Raw genomic sequence first — 23,005 nt, 5'->3', positions numbered from 1 at the left:
CTTCCAGGCTGGTGCGTTTGAACTTGATGGGTTTGAAGTTGAGCACCTCGTTGATGGCCTTCTCCAGGTCGGGGTCCAGGTAGTTGCGGTGGCCGACGGTGGCCGGCTTGACGTCCGAGGTGTCAGGGAGCTCGTCATCATCTCTGTAGGAGGAGCGGGCGTGTGGCGGGGGCATGGACAGGCTGCGTCCCGTGGAGGAGTGGGAGCTGTAGGCTGAGGTGCGCTCGGTGAAGACCACGCTGTGCCCGTCCTCCATGTCATCAAACTCGCTGAGGCGACAGCTGCGGAAGTCAGATATGCGTGAGTCAGCACAGCTCACACTGCCAGGGCTCCTGCCCCCAGAACGGCGACTGAGAGAGGGGCTGCGACCACTTCTTCCATATGACTCGTCCATACGGTGTGCGGAGGTGCTGCTGCGGCGGCTCAGGGGACTGGGCATGGTGTCGTCTGGGCTCAGGCCATGGTGCGTGGTGGCGACGGAGGCCCGGCTGGGGGCCATGGAGGACACGGTGGACTCTTTGTCGAAGTCTCCCCAGCGGCTGTCCATGCCCTTCCTAGCCCTGCTGGTGGCTTCAGTGTAGGCATGGGAGATAACCGAGCCACGGTCATCATCGTTCCCAGTCTGGGACTTCCTCCAGGAGCTGACTGAGTAGGAGTCATCCTGGGGTAAGGAGCCTTTGGGCTTGGCCTTACGGAAGGAGGAGATAGACTCCTGGTCCTTCTTGAGGGAACTGAAGAGGGAGCTGTCTTCCCCTTTACCTCCGATGGAGTCATTGATGTTGGAGCGCTTCCTGTAGCTCAGGGAACTCATCACAGACACCGGCCTGCTCTGATCTACCGCTTTCTCTTTGCCCTCTTTCCATTCCTTACCCTCTTTCCACTCTTTCCCTTCCTCTGCGTCTACGTTTACGGCAAATCTAGACAGAGGATGGAGGCAGGAAGGAGGAGAGAGAGAGAGAGGGAGGAGTGGCAGGACAGAGAAACGTTGATGTATATGGAGGAAGTGGAAGAGGAGGAAGAGAAAGAGAAAGAATAATAGATGGAATTACAAACTTAAAAGGAGAGAGATGAATGATACTTAAAACAGGAATTGGATGAGCAACAGATTGAATTCAGCAGGAAGAAAGTAAAGACAAGTAGTTAGAACAATGATTCAAATGACTGTGGGGTAGAGAATGCCTATTTGGATTCACAACGCAAGATGGACACAACAAAAACAAGACATGTACTGACTGGAGAAAAACCCTCAAATAACATGTGCTGTCTTGTCCTAATCAATTCCTTTATGCAAAATCAAAGTCTCTGTATTTAAATAGTTTAGTATGGAGGTATGCATTTGAATTTGTTGTATGTGAATGTTACACAGAATTCTAGTCAAGCATCTCATTGTGGTGAAATATGTTGAGTGATTCAGCAAGGGTGCTGGACACACACTTCCCAATTGTGTGTGTGTGTGTGTGGGTCTGTGTGCACGTCTTAACCAACACACAGAGCTTGGATCAAGGAACAGAGCTCTTCTGAAGAAAGGGAGGGTGTCCGTGGAGACACAGTTAAGAGAGATTTAAAAACTCTTAAAAGTTGTTCAAAGTTGTGAGGTGCTGGGGGGGGGGGGACAGTTAAATATTCTGGTAAGGAGACAAATCTAGGGCAATCGAAGCTATCAGCTGGCAGATACATCCATTAATCTCAGGGAGAGGGGAGAACGGGAGAGAGGAGGTGAGGGGGAGAGGGGGGTGTAGGTATGCATGCCAGCTGGCATCCGGGCATGTCGATACATCTGCCAGGGAGGCGGCTGTCATCAAGGCAGTGACAATAAAAGACAAAGAGGATAAAGGAAACACCAGTAATAATAATAAAAATAACACCCCCTTATGTCTAGCCAAGTGTTCCCTTCCAATCGTTTTATCTGCATTGGAGGTTAAGTGCTAGGCTGGACCACGTAAAATCCTGATAGGGGGTGACTGGATACTAAAACCAATTTTGTCTGCTTTGTAAGCAGGGGGAATGTGTGCGTGTGGGTGTTTGGCAGTGGTGAAGATAGGACCCAGGGGGATAGAGGAAGGGGTGCCATATTGACCTGGCACTCTTGAGGCTGCCGTCATCTGAGAGGTTCTTGGTCGAGCCTTTGTTTTTGGACAGCCAGGACTTGACCCCGTCCACACGGTCTTCCACCTCCGAGTCAGATGAGTCTCCCTCACTGTGTGGAGGGGAGGGACAAAACACAACGTCAGTGGGACAAGAGAGGAGTAGAGAAAAGAGAGGTGTGGAAGACCTGAAAGAGAGTGATAGAAAAAAGGTATAAAGAGGAAGAGAGGAGATGGAGGGAGGGGTGAGAGAGATGGAGTGAAGTTGAGGAGAGAATGATGGAGGGAAGAGAGAAAAAGACAGGGAGAGAAAGGTTCTGTATTGGAAGTGTTAGTGAGGCACCCGAGGAGGACCACATCTATTACTTTGGAAGAGAAGACCGCAGAAAACCACATGCACTAGATCCTAGAAGACCCAGGAAACACCCCCCCCACACACTTGTTGTCACTGTTAGGAGTGTTATCACTGTGGCCCTGTGGTTAGCTGGAAATGGGGCACAGTGTGTCGCCCAAAGAGGGCTAAATTCCATTCACTCTGATCCAAAGCCACTCGAGTTAAGACAGAGCACAAGGAGAGAGGCCAGGAATGGGATGAAGTGGAAACTGAAGAGTGTGCACAAAATGGAGAGATTTTCACTTTCATCTCTCTCACTTATCTATTCCCTCCACAGTCTCCCAAAATTGCAGTTGAGCTCTTTACAAAATGATTTGGCGCACAGTTCGGTTGTTGAGCTGTTTTCTCTCTAAATTATCATTACGGCGTCGACAGCCTACTGCGAAGCGTGAGGAGAAATGGAGGGTTGTTAGAAATTTGACACGGTTGAAAAGAGCATGACACTCATTAAGTGCTGTCAGAGCCCAACACTCATGTGGTGCTGCGAAATTAAGGTGTTAAGGCTTAATAATAAAACGGAGACATGGCTTGGGGGTGGGGGGGTCAAAATACCCACATCTGCTTTTAAAAACCTATTGTCTTGCTGTGGAGTAGAGAAAGAAAATAGGTTTTCAACACTTTTTATTTTTATTTTATTTAACTAGGCAAATCAGTTTTTCAGCACTTAATCTGGCCCACAACCACATACAGTAGCTACAATTAAAATCATTATGAGGCAGAGATACAAGAGCCTACCCTGATCGCTGAAGAAACTATTTAATTATGGGTTTGATCATAACTAGCCCACTGTTTTAAACTGTACAATAACTTGAAATACTAGGCACTAAGATGGCAGTGTTAAGAAGGGAAGGGTTGGGAGTCGAGATAAAAGCATTTCTCTAGGAGGGAGGCTGTAATCAACTTTGTCTAATAGGCCAGGCATGGCCTGCAATGTGGGGAACGTCAGTGAGAATGGTTATTGTGAGTGAGCGGCTGGCTGTCTATGGCACAGAGGCCTTGTCAATAATGGGAGTAAACAAAGAGTGAAGGAGCCCTGGGAAAAAGGAGCTAATGTTAGCTAACCGGAGCAGACAATTCCACAGCTGTTTACTCTTCTCGTCTCCTCAAAGAAAAAAAACAAACACTTGGATTTGTGTGTTTGTTGGGCTTTGCGAGTCAACACCTCCCCAGCCTCTTAAGATTAGTCTTTTATCCGTTCACGTATCTGGCAACATACTGCTTAAAAGAACTATAGCCGCTCCAGGAATACTAAGAGCACTGATGTTGCTTTGAAGAAAGAAAAAAAGGCTGGTATTTTTTTCTCTTGACCTTGATGACATCGCTTGCATTCCCCAGGGCAAAATTACATTAGATATCATTATGCAAAATCAATGTCGAAACCCTCTCTACAAAATAGTAATAATTCCATTACTTCATGGAGAGAATTTCCTTAAGCACAAATTTTGTATTAATTTATACAGGTACAATCCTGTTGAGATTCAAATGTTTTTTTTGGGGGGGGGGGGGGGCATTCCACGACTTGAAGGATGTGCATCTCTTTCCCGTTGTGCATTTTGTGCAAGGAGGAGACAGTGGGTAAATGGAGGCGATGTACTCAGATCAGAGTCCTTCCCTTCCCAGGCCGGGGCCAAAACAAAACCGACGGGACGACGGGCCCTTTGTAATCGAGCGCTTCACACACGATGTCACACACAATTTATATCTTTGACCGCCATACCATTAGTTAAGCCGTGCCGAGAGCCCAGGGGACGCAAACAAACACAGAATGTGGAGGGAGACATTAATTGTCTGTGACAATCTGCCTCCAGTGGTTGTACATCTCTGTTACACACTATTACATTCATCATTAGCTCCTATGGACCCTCTTCTGCTCCCTCTGCCCTGCTCCTCCTTGGTGTCCCTGGGTGTTGATTCCCAGAATATTGGGGCTTTTATTAGGCAGCTCAGCCTAGACAGCAGCTCCCTATGGGGGTTCAACCCAGCCAGCCAGGCATACGCATCTGTTCAAAACCTATTAAGACACATACGCTAGGAGAATTGCTGTGATCTCCAATGCCAGATTAAAAAGGGGAGATTGTGACGCAGGTTTGTTTTGTTAAAGCGACAGGAAAATGATTTCATCCTGATGTTGTTCATTTAGTCTAAAATGACTTGCCACCTGTTTCGTGATCAAACAACGACAGACATGGATTACATTTCCAATCGATTTGAAAACAGAAATGAAAGCATAGCACGTTGAAATAACTCAATTCAGTGTCAATCAATAGTCTCCAATTACTCCTATGTACTGTGTACGTGCCCATCTAAACGTGCCCATCCAAACAAAACATTTATCAAATCAGTAGCTATTAATGCCATATTACTATTACTGCCTAGTGCTAAAAAACAAAGTACATGGTTATTATGATTCAATAACAAAAACCCTGGAAAGAAAAGCTGAGGTCTCCCATCCAATTAATACCTAAGTTACATGAACTTCCCAACACTGTAGTCTTTACTGCAGTGGTTCCTAAACCTGTTATAGTCCCGTACCCCTTCAAACATTCAACCTCCAGCTGCGTACCCCCTCTAGCACCAGGGTCAGCGCACTCTCAAATGTTGTTATTTGCCATCATTGTAAGCCTGCCACACACACTATACGATACATTTATTAAACATAAGAATGAGTGTGAGTTTTTGTCACAACCCGGCTTGTGGGAAGTGACAAAGAGCTCTTATAGGACCAGGGAACAAAATAATAAACAATAATGTTGCCCTTTATTTAACCATCTTACATATTAAACCTTTTGTTAATCGAAAATTGTGAATAATTCACCACAGGTTAATGAGAAGGGTGTGCTTGAAAGGATGCACATAACTCTACAATGTTGGGTTGTATTGGAGAGAGTCTCAGTCTTAAATAATTTTCCACATACAGTCTGTGCCTGTATTTAGTTTTCATGCTAGTGAGGCCCGAGAATCCACTCTCACATAGGTACGTGGTTGCAAAGGGCATCAGTGTCTTAACAGCACGATTTGCCAAGGCAGGATACTCTGAATGCAGCCCAATCCAGAAATCTGGCAGTGGCTTCTGATTCAACTAAATTTTCACAGAACCGCTTTTTGCAATTTTGACGAGGCTCTCTTGTTCAGATATCGGTAAGTGGACTGGAGGCAGGGCATGAAAGCATGAATCCAGTTTGCGTCATCCGTTTGGGGAAAGTACCTGCATAACTGGGCACCCAACTCACTCAGGTGCTTTGCTATATCACATTTGACATTGTCCGTGAGCTTGAGTTCATTTGCTCACAAAAAATCATACAATGATGGAAAGACCTGTGTGTTGTCCTTGTTAATGCAGACAGAGAAGAGCTCCAACTTCTTAATCATAGCCTCAATTTTGTCCCGCACATTGAATATAGTTGCGGAGAGTTCCGGTAATCCTCGATTCAAATCATTCAGGCGAGAAATAACATCACCCAGATAGGCCAGTCATGTGAGAAACTCGTCATCATGCAAGCGGTCAGACAAGTGAAAATTATGGTCAGTAATGAAAACTTTAAGCTCGTCTCTCAATAAAAAAAAAATGTGTCAATACTTTGCTCCTTGATAACCAGAGCACGCACCAGCGTATGTTGTAAAAGCGTTACATGGTTGCTGCCCATATCATTGCATAGTGCAGAAAATACACGAGTTCAGAGGCCTTGCTTTAAAAAAGTTAACAATTTTCACTGTAATGTCCAAAACGTCTTTCAAGCTGTCAGGCATTCCCTTGGCAGCAAGAGCCTCTCAGTGGATACTGCAGTGTACCCAAGTGGCGTTGGGAGCAACTGCTTGAACGCGCGTTACCACTCCACTATGTCTCCCTGTCATGGCTTTAGTGCCATCAGTACAGATACCAACATGAGCAGCAGCTACGTTTGGCTACATACGGACCGTTATGGGAATTCCCGCGAGAGAGTAACGGTTAATGTGATTGGATGTTTACTATTTGACAAGGCTACCTGTATTTGACATTGTGTTGTTATTTCGCTGAACACTAGATGGTTTAAATTGTATTTTTGGCAGTGAAACGATGCTACTCAGGCGAGAAAAAAACTCCCCCAAATGTATAGCCCCGTTGGAAAATATAAATAGACTGTTTGAAAATGTGAAAGAAAAAAAAAAGAAGAAAGAAATTCACATTTTTATTTGGCGGACCCCCGACGGCATTGCGCGTACACCTGGGGGTTTGGGAATACCTGCTCTACTGTAATGTACAAGTTCATCATTAAAGGTAGCGAAATGGCGTTACCACGAGCAGCACCACAGATAATGAGATGAGTGAGATGCAAGACTTCGCTCTCAGACAGTCACATACAGTGTCTGTGCATGTGCACGGGTTTACTACATGCTGTTCACAGTGTGGCATCCACAGGACCAAAACAGCGGAGAAGTTTAACCTCACGCTTCAATGCTTAGTTGTTGCGGAAAATGACCCACTATGCTGTTTACTTTCTGCATCTACGTCATATCGCTGAGTCTACCTTTAACATTCAGAACCCTTTCTGCTTTAACAAAAAGCAGCACTTTACACAATACTGCTTAACAAGGGTTTAACAGCAGAAACATCAGTGACTGCTGTAAGGGAACATTGACATGGGACTGAAATGGCCCAGAGCCAGAGGTTAACACTACGTGTGAGCCGCTTCCCAGACTAGCAAAGAGCTTTTTGTAAGACATTTGAGGGTCCTGCATTATATAGTGAGTGTGAAAGATTGATGAAGAACACACCCCTCGTCTTTCCGTCGTCAGAGGCAGACAGTCACGTCTCACATCCACCCCAGAGCATGGCTCTGAAATATTCAGTAGGCCCTGAGAGCAGGGGGTGGCCGCTGGGCACATAACGCTGTTCAAACAAGGCACAGTGGTGTGCGACAGAACCCCGGAGAGCCAAGAACTGAGCCCTGGGGGACACCACAAGGACTGACCAGAGGGGCAACACACTTACCCAGTGATGGATGCTTACTACACCTGTTAGGTATTATGTGTTACCCTCAGTTGAAGGGGTTACTGGATGAATAACCACACAAACACTCTGGGGAAGGGGATGTTTCATGCTTGGTTTAGAAAAGCATGTTGTCAATGGCATTCATGCAGTTCAGCATGTGGTGTCATGCAGTGAAGAGTGAAGCAAATTAGGTTATGGGGGAATAGCTGAGCCCTGGAATAACGATGCAGTATCACTGAGCTTGTTCGTTGAATGGTATCCCATAGTTCAGTACTTATTCAGTGACATATGAACTACGTCATAAGTCCTAAACTTGAATTTATATGAGGTGGCTTGAACATTGACAATAGATTTGCTGCTTGATATTGCATCTTTTCCAGTGAAGGGCAACAGACTATTCCAAAACAGAGGTTAAAACAAACAATGTCAAACATGAGCTCAAGTTCCTCACGTTTTGTTCCTTCTTTTCTGATACTTTGTCACCATGTCTTGTAAACTGGTCATGATGAAGGATGACAGACAGAGACACAAAGAAACAAAGAATATAAACACAAAACAAACAGAAGAAAAGTGAGACAGGAAGTTGGTAGGTACAGTCCAAGTAAACCAAAAGAACGTGATGAATAGGCTAATGCTTGAAGGATCTACATCCTAAATCATTGTGGATATCATGGCTGATGTGGCGGTGGTGATGATGATGATGATGATGACCATAGAGATCCTATTAAGTATTTTAATCCCTAATTCTATGATGATGACCCTGTGGTTCTATTAAAGATATTTCCTCCCAGTGGGAGTGATTCAAACGCTGCCTATTGCACCCCACATCATCCTGCTCCACATCCTGTTACCGCGTGGAGAAGAGTACACAGTATACTCAAACCTGACTCACAGAGCTATTTACTGCTGGGAGGAAGAGAGGGAAGAAAGGCCTTCTCCCCAGGACTGCACTCATAAACAAACAAATAAACAAACAAGGGTCGGAGGGAGCACAGAGCGAGTAAATAAATAAGGAACGTGAGGAGACAGAACTCGATTTCACTGACGTAGCTTTAGCTAGCTGCCTATCTCATCAAATACAGGAGTAATATTTCAATAAATAAAATGCCCGAAAATTAAGCCCAGCAGTTTTCAGGGCATAAATCTTTCAGAGTGTGTGAATAAGAAATGACGGAGTCTGGGGAGAGTTCTCTGATCGCTTTATCCAAAGCCTGTTTCAATGGAACATCCATCCTGACTGGGTCATTCTCTCTCCATCTCCCTCTGCTGCAGAGTTTATCTACAGTTTAACTGTGTAACAGTAGCTACTCTCTATGCTGAGTGTGTGCTCACTAGCTGACACTTGCTGTCATGAGAGGACATGAGGTAAATTCAGCAATTCTATTAAGTGAATATACTATGTTCGGGCACTAAATAGACAGCTATACCTGTTAATGAGGTCCTCGTTGTCGTCACTCTCCATCTCATCTTCGATGGCAGCCTGGAGGTCACCAATCCTCTTGAAGGCTAGTTTAAGGTCCGCCTGCAGGCTCTGATTGGCTGCCTCCAAGCTTTCAATATCCATTTCCTGTTGGAAGAGAGTGAGAAAATCTAAGCTAAGGTTACACCTACATCTGACCATTTCTGAAGTCTCTTTGTCGGTCTCATTTCCCTGAATGTCTAATACTCCAGAACAATGCAAGGTTGATGGGAATTGCAGCCGTTATTTAATATCTTCAAAGTGTCCCACTGTAAAAAGGCAGTCTGTACAGTGTCCCAGTCCTCGGCCCATTTGTGACTTTGGGTCTTACCAACTCATGTTTCTTGCGGCTGGCCTCTCCCTCCTTCTTGGCCAGCTCTCCCATCTCCTCCTTGACATCTCTGATCTGTCTCTGGAGCCGCTTGTTCTGCTCCTTCTCCCGGGTCTCGCTGGTGCTGCGGTGATCCCGCTCCTCTGTTAGCTTCTCAAGGTTCTCCTTCAGACGGGCCACCAGGCTCTGAATGACCAACAGCAGACAGGGACCGTGTTAGAAGAACTGCACTGACAGCCTATACAGTATCTGGCACAGGTCAGAGACCTTATCATGCATGCAGCTATGAGAGATACTCCATATCTAAAAGGGGATTCAGGTGAGGAAAAACCTACACTTCCTTGCCTTGAGATATTTCCCCAAATAAGGGCAAGAAACTTGGCCTACTCATCAAATAGTGGTTTCAAATGCCATGGGTAGCAAAAAGACATGGCTAAATATGACCTGAAAACCCCTTCTAACTCTGGATGCATCTTTCCCAAAGCTGAACAATGCTTAGCCAGTCTTTCGATTATTCCAGCCAGTGCAGAACATTGAAAGATAGGAATTATCTGAGAGAGTTAAAGCAGTGTGTCTGGCTGTCTGCACATTGCTGGTAATTACAAGTCTAAAAGTTGCCAAAATGAGCAAAGATGCATTTGTCAGAGGGGCAGAAAATTGATTAAAAATGTTCCCTGGCTGTGTGCGAACAGTAACCTTTATCCTTCACGTAAACGTTTGTCGCAGAATGTAATTTGAAACTGACAGAATAACAAATTATATTGTGGTGTGAATAGAATTTGAGCTAGTCCGATGACGAACAGAGCAGATTTTCTAACTAACTGTGATATGCTAACAGTCCGAGCTAGAAGAAGGTTATGTGAGGCTGAACCCAGCACTGAGGGGGCAAAACTTGCATGGTATAACAGAGGTGGGTGGAGGTAGTGGGAGTCAATCGTCTTGAGGAAATGGTTTTCATTTGCTCCCCAAAAAGTTGCTCATTCATCCCCTGGGCAGTTCTTCAGCAATGACCTTCAACCCCCCCCACACACACACACTGGGTAGGCCGCCAGGCAAAAACCAACACTCCTCCTCTAGAATGCCCCTCAGCCCCCCGACTGCTCTCACCTCCAAGCGTTTGACCTGCGTCTTCTCAAATTCCATCTTGGTCTCCATCTCTCGGATCTTGGCCTCCTGCCTGCTGACCAGAGACTTCTCCACCATAGAAGTCTCCTGGAACTCCAGCTGGCTCTGCAGTGCCGAGAGCTAAGAGTGAAACACACGATTAGGAACATACACACAAGGCAGCGTTTTAGAATGAACAACATACTGTAGCAGCAACAAACTGATATCATACCGTATTTTATGCACTGTATTTACAGTGCATTCGGAAGTATTCAGACCCCTTGACTTTTTCCACATTTTGTTACGTTACAGCCTTATTCTAAAATGGATTGAATTGTTATTTTTTTCTCATTAATCTACACACAATACCCCATAATGACAAAGCAAAAATAGGTTTAGATTTTTTGGGCAAAAAAATCTAATGAAATATCATATTTCATTAGTATTCAGACCCTTTACTCAGTACTTAGCTGAAGCGCCTTTGGCAGCGATTACAGCCTTGAGTCTTCTTGGGTATGACGCTACAAGCTTGGCACACTTGTACTTGGGGAGTTTCTTCTCTGCAGATCCTCTCAAGCTCTGTCAGGTTGGATGGGAGCGTCGCTGCACTGCTATTTTCAGGTCTCTCCAGAGATGTTCAATTGGGTTCAAGTCCGGGCCACTCAAGGACATTCAGAGACTTGTCCCGAAGCCATTCCTGCATTGTCTTGGTCGTGTGCTTAGGGTCGTTGTCCTGTTGGAAGGTGAACCTTCTGCCGAGTCAGAGGTCCTGAGCACTCTGGAGCAGGTTTTCATCAAGGATCTCTCTGTACTTTGCTCTGTTCATCTTTCCCTCGATCCTTACTAGTCTCCCAGTCCCTGCCACTGAAAAACATCCCCACAACATGATGCTGCCACCAACATGCTTCACCATAGGGATGGTGGCAGGCCGGATGCTTGGCATTCAACCCAAAGAGTTCAAACTTGGTTTCATCTGACCAGAGAATCTTATTTCCCATGGTCTGAGAGTCCTTCCAGTGCCTTTTGGAAAACTCCAAGCGAGATGTCATGTGCCTTTTACTGAGGATTGGCTTCCGTCTGGCCACTCTACCATAATTGTTAAAATTTAACCTTTATTTAACTAGGCAAGTCAGTTAAGAACAAATTCTTATTTACAATGACTGCTTACCCCAGCCAAACCGGGACCGCTGCACTACTCGGAAGCACATAAAGGCCTGATTGGTGGAGTGCTGCAGAGTTGGTTGTCCTTCTCGAAGGTTCTCCCATCTCCAAAGAGGAACTCTGGAGCTCTGTCAGAGTGACCATTGGGTTCTTGACCACCTCCCTGAGGGGCACTTCTCCCCCGATTGCGCAGTTTGGCCGGGCGGCCAGCTGTAGGAAGAGTCTTGGTGATTCCAAACTTCTTCCATTTAAGATTGGTGCCTCGACAACAGATTGGTGCCTCGACACAATCCTGTCTCGGAGCTCTACGGACAATTCCTTTGACCTCATGGCTTGGTTTTTGCATTTGCTTTTTGCTTTGACATGCACTTATATAGACAGGTGTGTATATAAAATAAAAAATGCAACATGTAACAACTTAAAATATTTTACTGAGTTACAATTCATATGAGGAAATCAGTCAATTGAAATACAGTTGAAGTCAGAAGTTTACATACACCTTAGCCAAATAAATTTAAACTCAGTTTTTCACAATTACTGACATTTAATCCTAGTAAAATTTCCCTGTTTTAGGTCAGTTAGGATCACCACTTCATTTTAAGAATGTGAAATGTCAGAATAATAGTAGAGAGAATGATTTATTTCAGCTTTTATTTCTTTCATCACATAACCAGTGGGTCAGAAGTTTACATACACTCAATTAGTATTTGGTAGCATTGCCTTTAAATTGATTAACTTGGGTCAAATCCTTTAAGGAGCCTTCCACAAGCTTCCCACAATAAGTTGGGTGAATTTTGGCCCATTCCTCCTGACAGAGCTGGTGTAATTGAGTCAGGTTTGTAGGCCTCCTTGCTCACACACGCTTTTTCAGTTCTGCCCACAAAATTTCTATAGGATTGAGGTCAGCCACAAAGCACCCCCACAACATGATGCTGCGATCCCCGTGCCTCACGTTTGGGATGGTGTTCTTCGGCTTGCAAGCCTCCCCCTTTTTCCTCAAAACATAACGATGGTCATTATGGCCAAACAGTTCTATTTTTGTTTCATCAGACCAGAGGACATTTCTCCAAAAAGTACAATCTTTGTCCCCATGTGCAGTTGCAAACCGTAGTCTGGCTTTTTTATGGCGGTTTTGGAGCCGTGGCTTCTTCCTTGCTGAGCGGCCTTTCAGGATATGTCGATATAGGACTCGTTTTACTGTGGATATAGACACTTTGTACCTGTTTCCTCCAGCATCTTCACAAGGTCCTTTGCTGTTGTTCTGGGATTGATTTGCACTTTTTGGACCATAGTACGTTCATCTCTAGGAGACAGAACGCATCTCCTTCCTGAGCAGTATAACGGCTGCGTGGTCCCATGGTGTTTATACTTGCGTACTATTGTTTGTACAGATGAACGTGGTACCTTCAGGCATTTGGAAATTGCTCCCAAGGATGAACCAGACTGAACCAGACCTGAACCAGGTTGTGGACAGGTGTCTTTTATACTGATAACGAGTGGAGGACAGAGGAGCCTCTTAAAGAAGAAGTTACAGGTCTGTGAGAGCCAGAAATCTTGCTTGTTTGTAGGTGACCAAATACTTATTTTCCACCATAATTTGCAAATAAATTCATTAAAAATCCTACAATGTGATTTTCTGGATTTTTTTTTCTCATTTTGTCTGTCATAGTTGAAGTGTACCTATGATGAAAATTACAGGCCTCTCTCATCTTTTTAAGTGGGAGAACTTGCACAATTGGTGGCTGACTAAATACTTTTTTGCCCCACTGTATACAAGGCTGTGACTATAACCGAAGAGAATTCTCTTGGAAGGTAATACGGATGACATTTGATTGTGAGGTATTCTAGGTCGGGTGAACAAATGGACTTGAGTTTCTGTACGTTATCACAATCACACCATGAGTAGTTAATCATGAAGCATACACCCCCGCCTTTCTTCTTCCCGGAGAGTTCTTTATTCCTGTCTGCGCGATGAACTGAGAACCCAGCTGGCTGTACGGACGGGGACAGTATATCCTGAGAGAGCCATAATTCCGTGAAACAGAGTATGTTACAGTCCCTGATGTCTCTCTTGAAGGAGATCCTCACCCTGAGCTGGTCTACTTTATTGTCCAGGGACTGAACATTAGCAAGTAATATACTCGGAAGCGGTGGATGACTAGAAGTCCACTCCAAACACCTCTTCTCTGCCGTCGGCAACTTGGAGCAGCCTCTGGGATAAGTTTGATTGCCCTGTGGGGTACGAACAAAGGATCCAAATCGGGAAAGTCATATTTCTGGTCGTAATGCTGGTGAGTTACCGCCACTCTGATATCCAAAAGTTATTTCCGGCTGTATGCAATAACACAAAAAACGTTCGGGCTAATAATGTAAGAAATAACACGCACACAAAAAAAATACTACAAAGTTGCTTAGGAGCTAGAAGCAGAGCTGACATGTCTGTCGGCGCCTTCTTGCTGATGGCCAGTTGGACGTACTGCCAAATTCTCAAAAACAACGTTGGTAGAGAAATGGTAGAGAAATTAACATTACATTCTCTGGCAACAGCTCTGGCGGACATTCCTGCAGTCAGCATGCCATTTGCACACTCTCTCAAATCTTGAGACATTTATTGTCCCCAACACAGTGTAATGATCATGCTGTTTAATCAGCTTCTTGATATGTCACACCTGTCAGGTGGATGGAATATCTTGGCAAAGGAGAAATGCTCACTAACAGGGATGTAAACAAATTTGTACACAACATTTGAGAGAAATAAGCTTTTTGTGCATATGGAACACTTCTGGGATCTTTTATTTCAGCTCATGAAACATGGGACAAACACTTTACATGTTGTGTTTTTATTTTTGTTCAGCGTATATTATGTTATCATATATGAATGCAACAGCCTACAGTAATAGTGCTAATGTTCTCAGAACACTACTAGTGTTACAGCCAACCAATACCTTAGGCCTGAGGGCTACTCCATATCCACACCAGGGCATTAGGCCTGAGGGCTACTCTCTATAGCCACACCAAGGCCTTAGGCCTGAGGGCTACTCTCTATAGCCACACCAGATTCTTAAGCCTGAGGGCTACTCTCTATAGCCACACCAGGGTCTTAGGCCTGAGGGCTACTCTCTATAGCCACACCAGGTTCTTAAGCCTGAGGGCTACTCTCTATAGCCACACCAGGGTCTTAGGCCTGAGGGCTACTCTCTATAGCCACACCAGGGTCTTAGGCCTGAGGGCTACTCTCTATAGCCACACCAAGGCCTTAGGCCTGAGGACTACTCTCTATAGCCACACCAAGGCCTTAGGCCTGAGGGCTACTCTCTATAGCCACACCAGGGTCTTAGGCCTGAGGGCTACTCTCTATAGCCACACCAGGTTCTTAAGCCTGAGGGCTACTCTCTATAGCCACACCAGGGTCTTAGGCCTGAGGGCTACTCTCTATAGCCACACCAGGGTCTTAGGCCTGAGGGCTACTCTCTATAGCCACACCAGGGTCTTAGGCCTGAGGGCTACTCTCTATAGCCACACCAAGGCCTTAGGCCTGAGGACTACTCTCTATAGCCACACCAAGGCCTTAGGCCTGAGGGCTACTCTCTATAGCCACACCAGGGTCTTAGGCCTGAGGGCTACTCTCTATAGCCACACCAGGTTCTTAAGCCTGAGGGCTACTCTCTATAGCCACACCAGGGTCTTAGGCCTGGGGCTACTCTCTATAGCCACACCAGGGTCTTAGGCCTGAGGGTTACTCTATGAGCCATGCACCTCTTTGTCATTGTTCTCGCCCCTGAGCGAAAAGTTGAAAATATCTCTACTGGGTGCTGTTCACATCTCAACAGGAGGTCCAGATCCAGATGAACCTTTTTCTTTAGGAGTAGCCCGGCATCTCTCTACAGAGCGCTTCAGTTTTATCATAGTTCAGACCAGGATAGGGCTTCAAACACCGGACATCATTACAGGCATTTAATTTATATTATTCAAAGCCGTGCCCCAGACTGAATTAATTGTCATTCTTTCTAAAAGTTGCTCCGCTGTTTCAAAGCAGACAAACTAAGCTCATCAAAACAAGATTCAGCAACTGAGACATAAACTGAACAAGTTCCACAGACATGTGACTAACAGAAATTGAATAATGTGTCCCTGAACAAAGGGGGGGGGGGGGGGGGGGGGGGGGGTCAAAATCAAGAGTAACAGTCAGCATCTGGTGTGGCCACCAGCTGCATTAAGTACTGCAGTGCATCTCCTCCTCATGGACTGCACCAGATTTGCCAGTTATTGCTGTGAGATGTTACCCCACTCTTCCACCAAGGCACCTGCAAGTTCCCGGACATTTCTGGGGGGAATGGCCCTAGACCTCACCCTCCGATCCAACAGGTCCCAGACGTGCTCAATGGGACTGAGATCTATATGATAACATAATATATGTTATCCATATGATAACATAATATACACTGACATTCCTGTCTTGCAGGAAATCACGCACAGAACGAGCAGTATGGCTGGTGGCATTGTCATGCTGGAGGGTCATGTCAGGATGAGCCTGCAGGAAGGGTACCACATGAGGGAGGAGGATGTCTTCCCTGTAACACACAGCGTTGAGATAGCCTGCAATGACAACAAGCTCAGTCCAATGATGCTGTGACACACCGCCCCAGACCATGACGGACCCTCCACCTCCAAATCAATCCCGCTCCAGAGTACAGGCCTCGGTGTAACGCTCATTCCTTCGATGATAAACGCAAATCCGACCATCACCCCTGGTGAGACAAAACTGCGACTCGTCAGTGAAGAGCACTTTTTGCCAGTCCTGTCTAGTCCAGCGACGGTGGGTTTGTGCCCATAGGCGACGTTGTTGTCAGTGATGTCTGGTGAGGACCTGCCTTACAACAGGCCTACAAGTCCGTTTCTTTTTTTGCTTGAGTTTATTTGCTAGGAATAATAATTTCCTGAATATTGACTTTGGGAATTGCGTGGGCGGTCAGACGAGGCCTCTTTGTTTCATCTGAAACCAATAAAAGAACATCTAGCTTTATGCCCTCCAGTCCAACAAAGTCTTTAAATAGGCCTAAACGTAATCTTTAAGGAAAGAAAAGTTGACAGTTTTATAACATACTGGCTATATAATTATTATTATGATGTGAAGTGAAAGAAACTGTCCTTTACAAGTTCCTGTATGAGGGAGCCCCTGGGAGCACCAATAAGATGACAGCTTCACTGCCATAATGACTGACTCGGCATCAGAGAGCGAGAGAGAGTGAGAGAAAAGGGGGGATTTAGACACGGCTCTCTTAGCCTGATGATCTTAGAGCCAACCTCTCCCTCAGCGACAGCGGGGATAATTGTTCCGAGGCCAGGGTCTCTGATGGTTATCTCCAGATTGGAGCGCCACAACGTGAGTGTCATGCTACAACACAAATGTCCAATGTCTGGGTGGTATTATGGGGCAACAGACAGAGAGGTAAAGGTATTACAGGCTTGATCTCAGACAGGGTCACCTTGATTTGATGTTGACAAGAACAGCCACAGACTGTGACCACACTACACAGCACTAGAATGAAATCAATAGGACTGAAGGGTGCATATGCTAAAGCTGGGGGCTACTGAAGTTAAACACCTGACTGGGCACCGCGACAGACAGTCTGACAGACGTTCTCCATCTTCAACTGTCAAACGGAGTTGACCAATTCTGTTAATCTGATAGACACATCTCTCCAAAATGACACATCGATTAAACCATGTCAATAATTTGTAAGGACTACCATGCAAAGAGAGGGGATAGGGGTGGATGAATTTAAATTCCATGGGACAGATGACTTATGTCAGCTAGCTAGTCCTGCTCAATGAGTCTCATTATGTTGTTCTAAGTGCAGACAAAGTGCTGCATTAGGGAATAGACAAGACTACCCTATACCCTTCCGGCTTAACAACTATGTCCCAGTGAACTGTACCTTCTCCTGGACATCCTGCTTCTGCTTGAGGGCCTCCTCCAGCTGGGCTTGTAGGTCAGAGATCTGGGCTAGGTTCTGAGTTGACTACACACACACACACAACACACACACACACACACAGGTTAGCTACTGGTCTGTCTGACCGGTTTAACACTCATTTATCTCTACAGTGTGCTGTATGATGTCTCCTTTATTAACACAGTACAACATGATATATTCTTCCCTATTTGGTCTGCACAGACAACAGATTGATCAACAACCATGAACAAACATGTTGATGGGGACAATGTCACAGGGACATCTTTTTAAACGCACGAGCAGGGAGGGGAGACATCAATACATCTCATTGTGAAATCACTTATCAGAGATGAGTGCTTTTTCTGCTACATGAAGCGCTCAGCATAGCGAGCCCAGGGGAACAGCTGTCTCACTTTAGACGGGATACATTCATTTGGATCTAGTGGAAGCTGATCACTCATATTTCCACCAGTGTCAGACAGACAGAGCTCACTTTTCATTTCCACTTGATAGCAATCTGCTCTACACATATACACTAAGCTGATTCCAAATACTACTTACACCATTGAAATAACGCAGAATTACCAGAATGTGACTGTGTGTGTGTGTGTTACCTGGGAGACAGCTGACTTGTGCTTCTTCATGAGCTCGTTCATATCCTCCTGGTCCTCCTCCATACGAGACTGCAGATCATTCTTCTCTCTCTGCAGCCTGCTCAACTGCTCCTCCAGCTGAGAGAGAGAGAGGGAGAGAGAGAGACAGAGAGCCGGGGGGAAAGAGAGATTTATAGAATGTGTAAAATAGGATGCTGACTTCTGTAGCTGTACATTCAATATTGTGAAACGTATATTGATCCAACCAACTGACCATAGAATAATATTGTTTCAGGATATATCCACAATATACTCCATATGTTATAAACCATAAGAATGCTCAGCAGTACAGCTTAATATTGTAGAATCTTACAGTGGAGGCATATTACCCCTCCCACAAAGACTGTTCCCAGTCACCTGGGGTGGCAGGTAGCCTAGTGGTTAGAGTGTTGGCCCAGTAACCGAAAGGTTGCTAGATCGAATCCCCGAGCTGACAAGGTGTCCCCGAGCTGACACTGTTCCTAGGCCGTCATTGTAAATAAGAATTTGTTCTGGTTTAAAAAAAAAAAAATATCAACTGAGCCAATTAGCAGCTAATGCTAGCAGGTTGCTCCTAACTGACTTCTGTGGGAATATCAGAGGTGTAATCCCATTTCTATAATTACTTCAACAATGCTGAGAGGGGCAGCAGGAAGATGAGAGGGGCTGGGGACAGTCAGGGGAAGTATTAATACATGATGAATAATGTGGATATCAGAAAAGGATAATGAATCCTTTAGTACATAGCTGAGAGATGACAGGACTTGCTGGCACAATGACATCCGTCTTGTTAACATGGAGGGAAAAACAGACCAGGGGAATGGATAATGGACCACATCTGATGAATTTCACCAAAATAGAACCAACAGAATTCCTTGGAAAGGAATTGCAAGATTTCATACTGGTATTAATACCCATTCAATGTTTATTTCCTATGTTAGACCAAATAAATACCCTCATTTCCCCAAAATATGTGCAGGTAAAGTAAATATCAACCCCAACATTGATGTGTTTGTTCCTGTTGTACTTCCATGCCAGGAAAACATGAAATAAACCATAGACAATCATTCCATTAAAAAGTACATTTAGACTGATGAAAATCAGTGTGTGTACCGCAACCTGCAAAACATCTATCCATCCATTCCTCCATCTATCTCTCCCAGTATCTGTTGTTCCTGACCTGCTGCTGTGTGAACTCAATTACCTTTCCCTCTCACTGCAGAGATAATATTCACCCAATGACTGCTGTATTAAACTGGAATGGATTTCAAGGTGATACGTCTTGTTCAAGTTAGAAATGTTGACGAAACATGCCATCATGGGCAGAAATCATTTCCCTGCACTCATTATGGCAGCCGCAGGGGTCCATCTCACAGGAAGAGAGAGGTGAGGACAGGGAAGGAAAGAAGGAGAGAGAGATTCCCTCCACTGGCTTCCAGTCAAAGCTCGCGTACACTACAAGACCATGGTGCTTGCCTACAGATCAGCAAGAGGAACTGCACCTCCCTACCTTCAGGCTATGCTCAAACCGTACACCCCAACCCGAGTATTCCATTCTTTCACCTCTGGTCTCTTGGCTCTCGCTCAGCACAGTCCAAGCTCTTCTCTGTCCTGGCACCCCAATGGTGGGACCAGCTTCCCCTTGAAACTATGACAGCGGAGTCCCTGCCCATCTTCCTAAAACATCTGAAACCCTACCTCTTCAAAAGAGTATATTAAATAATCCCACAGCACTCTTCCCCAACACCTTGCGTGCTCTAAATAAATGTCATTCAACCGCTGAAAAGGTGATGGTGAATGTAATAGGTTAGAGGTAGGAAGGAATGGTGAACTGTACTGACAGCCTGTTTGGCTTTGGAGATGTCGTCCATCTGCACATGCAAGTCCTCAATCTCCACCTCCATAGATTTACGGGCCTTCACTGCTGCCGTGCAAGTGAACTCTGACTCCTCCAGCTGAGAGAGAGGGAGAGAGGGAGAGAGGGAGAGAGGGGGAGAGAGAGAGAGAGAGAGAGAGAGAGAGAGAGAGAGAGAGAGAGAGAGAGAGAGAGAGAGAGGGGAGAGTAGAGATTTCATTTCCAATATCGAAATTCTATTCAATTCTTATTGTGATGTTTCTTGACTTTCCCAGTATCTCCGTGGTGTGTCAGTATCTCCGTGGTGTGTCAGTATCTCCGTGGTGTGTCAGTATCTCCGTGGCGTGTCAGTATCTCCGTGGCGTGTCAGTATCTCCGTGGCGTGTCAGTATCTCCGTGGCGTGTCAGTATCGCCGTGGCGTGTCAGTATCTCCGTGGCGTGTCAGTATCTCCGTGGCGTGTCAGTATCTTCGTGGCGTGTCAGTATCTCCGTGGTGTATCACTGGGCGAGGGTGCTAGGGGTAGTACCTACCTGGTTTTTGAGCTGGGCAATCTCTCTCTTGCTAGGGGCGTTGTTCTTCATGTGGTCCAGCATGATCTGGGCATCAGCCAGCAGGGCCTTGGTTCGCTTCAGATCCTTCCTCAGCCTCTTCTCTGACTCCACGTCTCTGGGGTTCACCTGGGGACAGCAGCAACACAACCAGATTAAGACCAGCTCAACACATTACACCACACACTAATCACAGTACCAACAAAAGCCTGCATAATCTGTAACTATCCAGTAGGAGGGTTGACAGCCACTGGACATATAACTAGTCTGGGTAAAGACTGTCCAAGGTGAACTGGTAGTGAGGTGACAGTACCTGGTCCTGGGAAGACAGCAGCTTGGTCTCCAGTTCTCTCCTCTCACGCAGAACCTTCTGTTTGTCATCATACTCCTCCTCCAGCCTGACTTCTATCTGCTTCAGCTGAAAACACAGGAACACACTATACGTGACCCAGGGAATGTGGTCCAACTGAAAGAGACATGTTTACATAATAAGTCATCGTCTATGTTTGTGCTTTGGTGACGAAACCAGCTATTTGTGGCGACTAAAGTCACACATTGTCACAACTAATCATTTGCCTTTAGAGTCATGTAAAGTTTCCGGTGTGTGCTGTACCTTCTTACTGCAGGACTGTCTGATCTCCTCCACCTCCTCGTCTTTACTTTCAATCTCCTTGGAGTGTGTCTGGCGCAGTCTCTCTGTCTCCATCTCCAGACGCAGCTTAGCCTGCACAACACAAAGACAAAGTATATATGAGTGTCATCCTCAGTAGAGTGTGTGTGCGCGCGTCTGTATGTGTGTGTACAAGTGTGTTTGTCTCTGTGTGTGTATATATAACTCTGTACCTGCTCCAGCATCTGTATAGTTCCGGCCTGTTCATCCAGCTCCTCTTCCTGGTCTTTGACCTTGGCCTCCAGGTCACGCATCGTCTTCTTCACCTTGGACAGCGACGCCTCATCCTTGGTCTCCTGGGACGACAGGTCCAGCAGCTCCGCCTCCAGCTGTTCTAACTTCACATTTTGCGCACACATCTCCAGGTCCTTGTCCTATAGGGAGAGAGGAGATACACATTAAAACACACATCTCAGGTCCTTGTCCTATAGGGAGAGAGGAGACACACATCTCCAGGTCCTTGTCCAATAGGGAGAGAGTAGATACACATTAAAACACACATCTCAGGTCCTTCTCTTATAGGGAGAGAGGAGATACACATCTCCAGGTCCTTGTCCTATAGGGAGAGGAGACACACATCTCCAGGTCCTTGTCCAATAGGGAGAGAGGAGACACACATCTCCAGGTCCGTGTCCTATAGGGAGAGAGGAGACACACATTAAAACACACATCTCAGGTCCTTGTCCAATAGGGAGAGAGGAGACACACATCTCCAGGTCCTTGTCCTATAGAGAGAGAGGAGACACACATTAAAACACACATCTCAGGTCCTTGTCCTATAGGGAGAGGAGACACACATTAAAACACACATCTCCAGGTCCTAGTCCTATAGAGAGAGAGGAGATACACATTAAAACACACATCTCAGGTCCTTGTCCTATAGGGAGAGGAGACACACATTAAAACACACATCTCCAGGTCCTTGTCCTATAGGGAGAGGAGACACACATTAAAACACACATCTCCAGGTCCTTGTCCTATAGGGAGAGAGGAGAAACACATTAAAACACACATCTCCAGGTCCTTGTCCTATAGGGAGAGAGGAGAAACACATTAAAACACACATCTCCAGGTCCTTGTCCTATAGAGAGAGGAGATACACATTAAAACACACTTATCAGGTCCTTGTCCTATAGGGAGAGAGGAGATACACATTAAAACACACATCTCAGGTCCTTGTCCTATAGAGAGAGAGGAGATACACATTAAAACACACATATCAGGTCCTTGTCCTATAGGGAGAGAGGAGAAACACATTAAAACACACATCTCAGGTCCTTGTCTTATAGGGAGAGAGGAGATACACATTAAAACACACATCTCAGGTCCTTGTCCTATATGGAGAGAGGAGATACACATTAAAACACACATCTCCAGGTCCTTGTCCTATAGGGAGAGAGGAGATACACATTAAAACACACATCTCAGGTCCTTGTCCTATAGAGAGAGAGGAGACACACATTAAAACACACATCTCAGGTCCTTGTCCTATAGGGAGAGAGGAGACACACATCTCCAGGTCCTTGTCCAATAGGGAGAGAGGAGACACACATCTCCAGGTCCTTGTCCTATAGGGAGAGAGAAGACACACATTAAAACACACATCTCAGGTCCTTGTCCTATAGGGAGAGAGGAGACACACATCTCAGGTCCTTGTCCTATAGGGAGAGAGGAGACACACATTAAAACACACATCTCAGGTCCTTGTCCTATAGAGAGAGAGGAGACACACATCTCAGGTCCTTGTCCAATAGGGAGAGAGGAGACACACATCTCAGGTCCTTGTCCTATAGGGAGAGAGGAGACACACATCTCCAGGTCCTTGTCCTATAGAGAGAG

At 45.6% G+C, this 23,005-nt stretch overlaps 1 protein-coding gene across 1 annotated transcript in view; it reads right to left on the bottom strand.

The window, feature by feature from the left end:
• Nucleotides 1-23,005, bottom strand: part of LOC120018122 (unconventional myosin-XVIIIa-like) — an 82,491-nt gene that overhangs the window by 4,405 nt on the left and 55,081 nt on the right. The window contains exons 26-36 of the mRNA XM_038961124.1: nt 21,340-21,540; nt 21,110-21,220; nt 20,810-20,914; nt 20,479-20,625; nt 19,933-20,046; nt 18,074-18,190; nt 17,442-17,525; nt 10,345-10,482; nt 9,238-9,423; nt 8,875-9,014; nt 2,078-2,197 (exon numbers count right to left, since the gene is read on the bottom strand). Of these exons, the coding sequence (XP_038817052.1) occupies nt 2,078-2,197; nt 8,875-9,014; nt 9,238-9,423; nt 10,345-10,482; nt 17,442-17,525; nt 18,074-18,190; nt 19,933-20,046; nt 20,479-20,625; nt 20,810-20,914; nt 21,110-21,220; nt 21,340-21,540 (1,463 nt within the window). The remainder of the gene's footprint in view (nt 1-2,077; nt 2,198-8,874; nt 9,015-9,237; nt 9,424-10,344; nt 10,483-17,441; nt 17,526-18,073; nt 18,191-19,932; nt 20,047-20,478; nt 20,626-20,809; nt 20,915-21,109; nt 21,221-21,339; nt 21,541-23,005) is intronic.

The sequence above is a fragment of the Salvelinus namaycush genome, chromosome 23 (assembly GCF_016432855.1).
Source record: "Salvelinus namaycush isolate Seneca chromosome 23, SaNama_1.0, whole genome shotgun sequence".
Classification (NCBI taxonomy): domain Eukaryota; kingdom Metazoa; phylum Chordata; class Actinopteri; order Salmoniformes; family Salmonidae; genus Salvelinus; species Salvelinus namaycush.
This window is presented reverse-complemented; position numbering and strand designations above follow the sequence as displayed.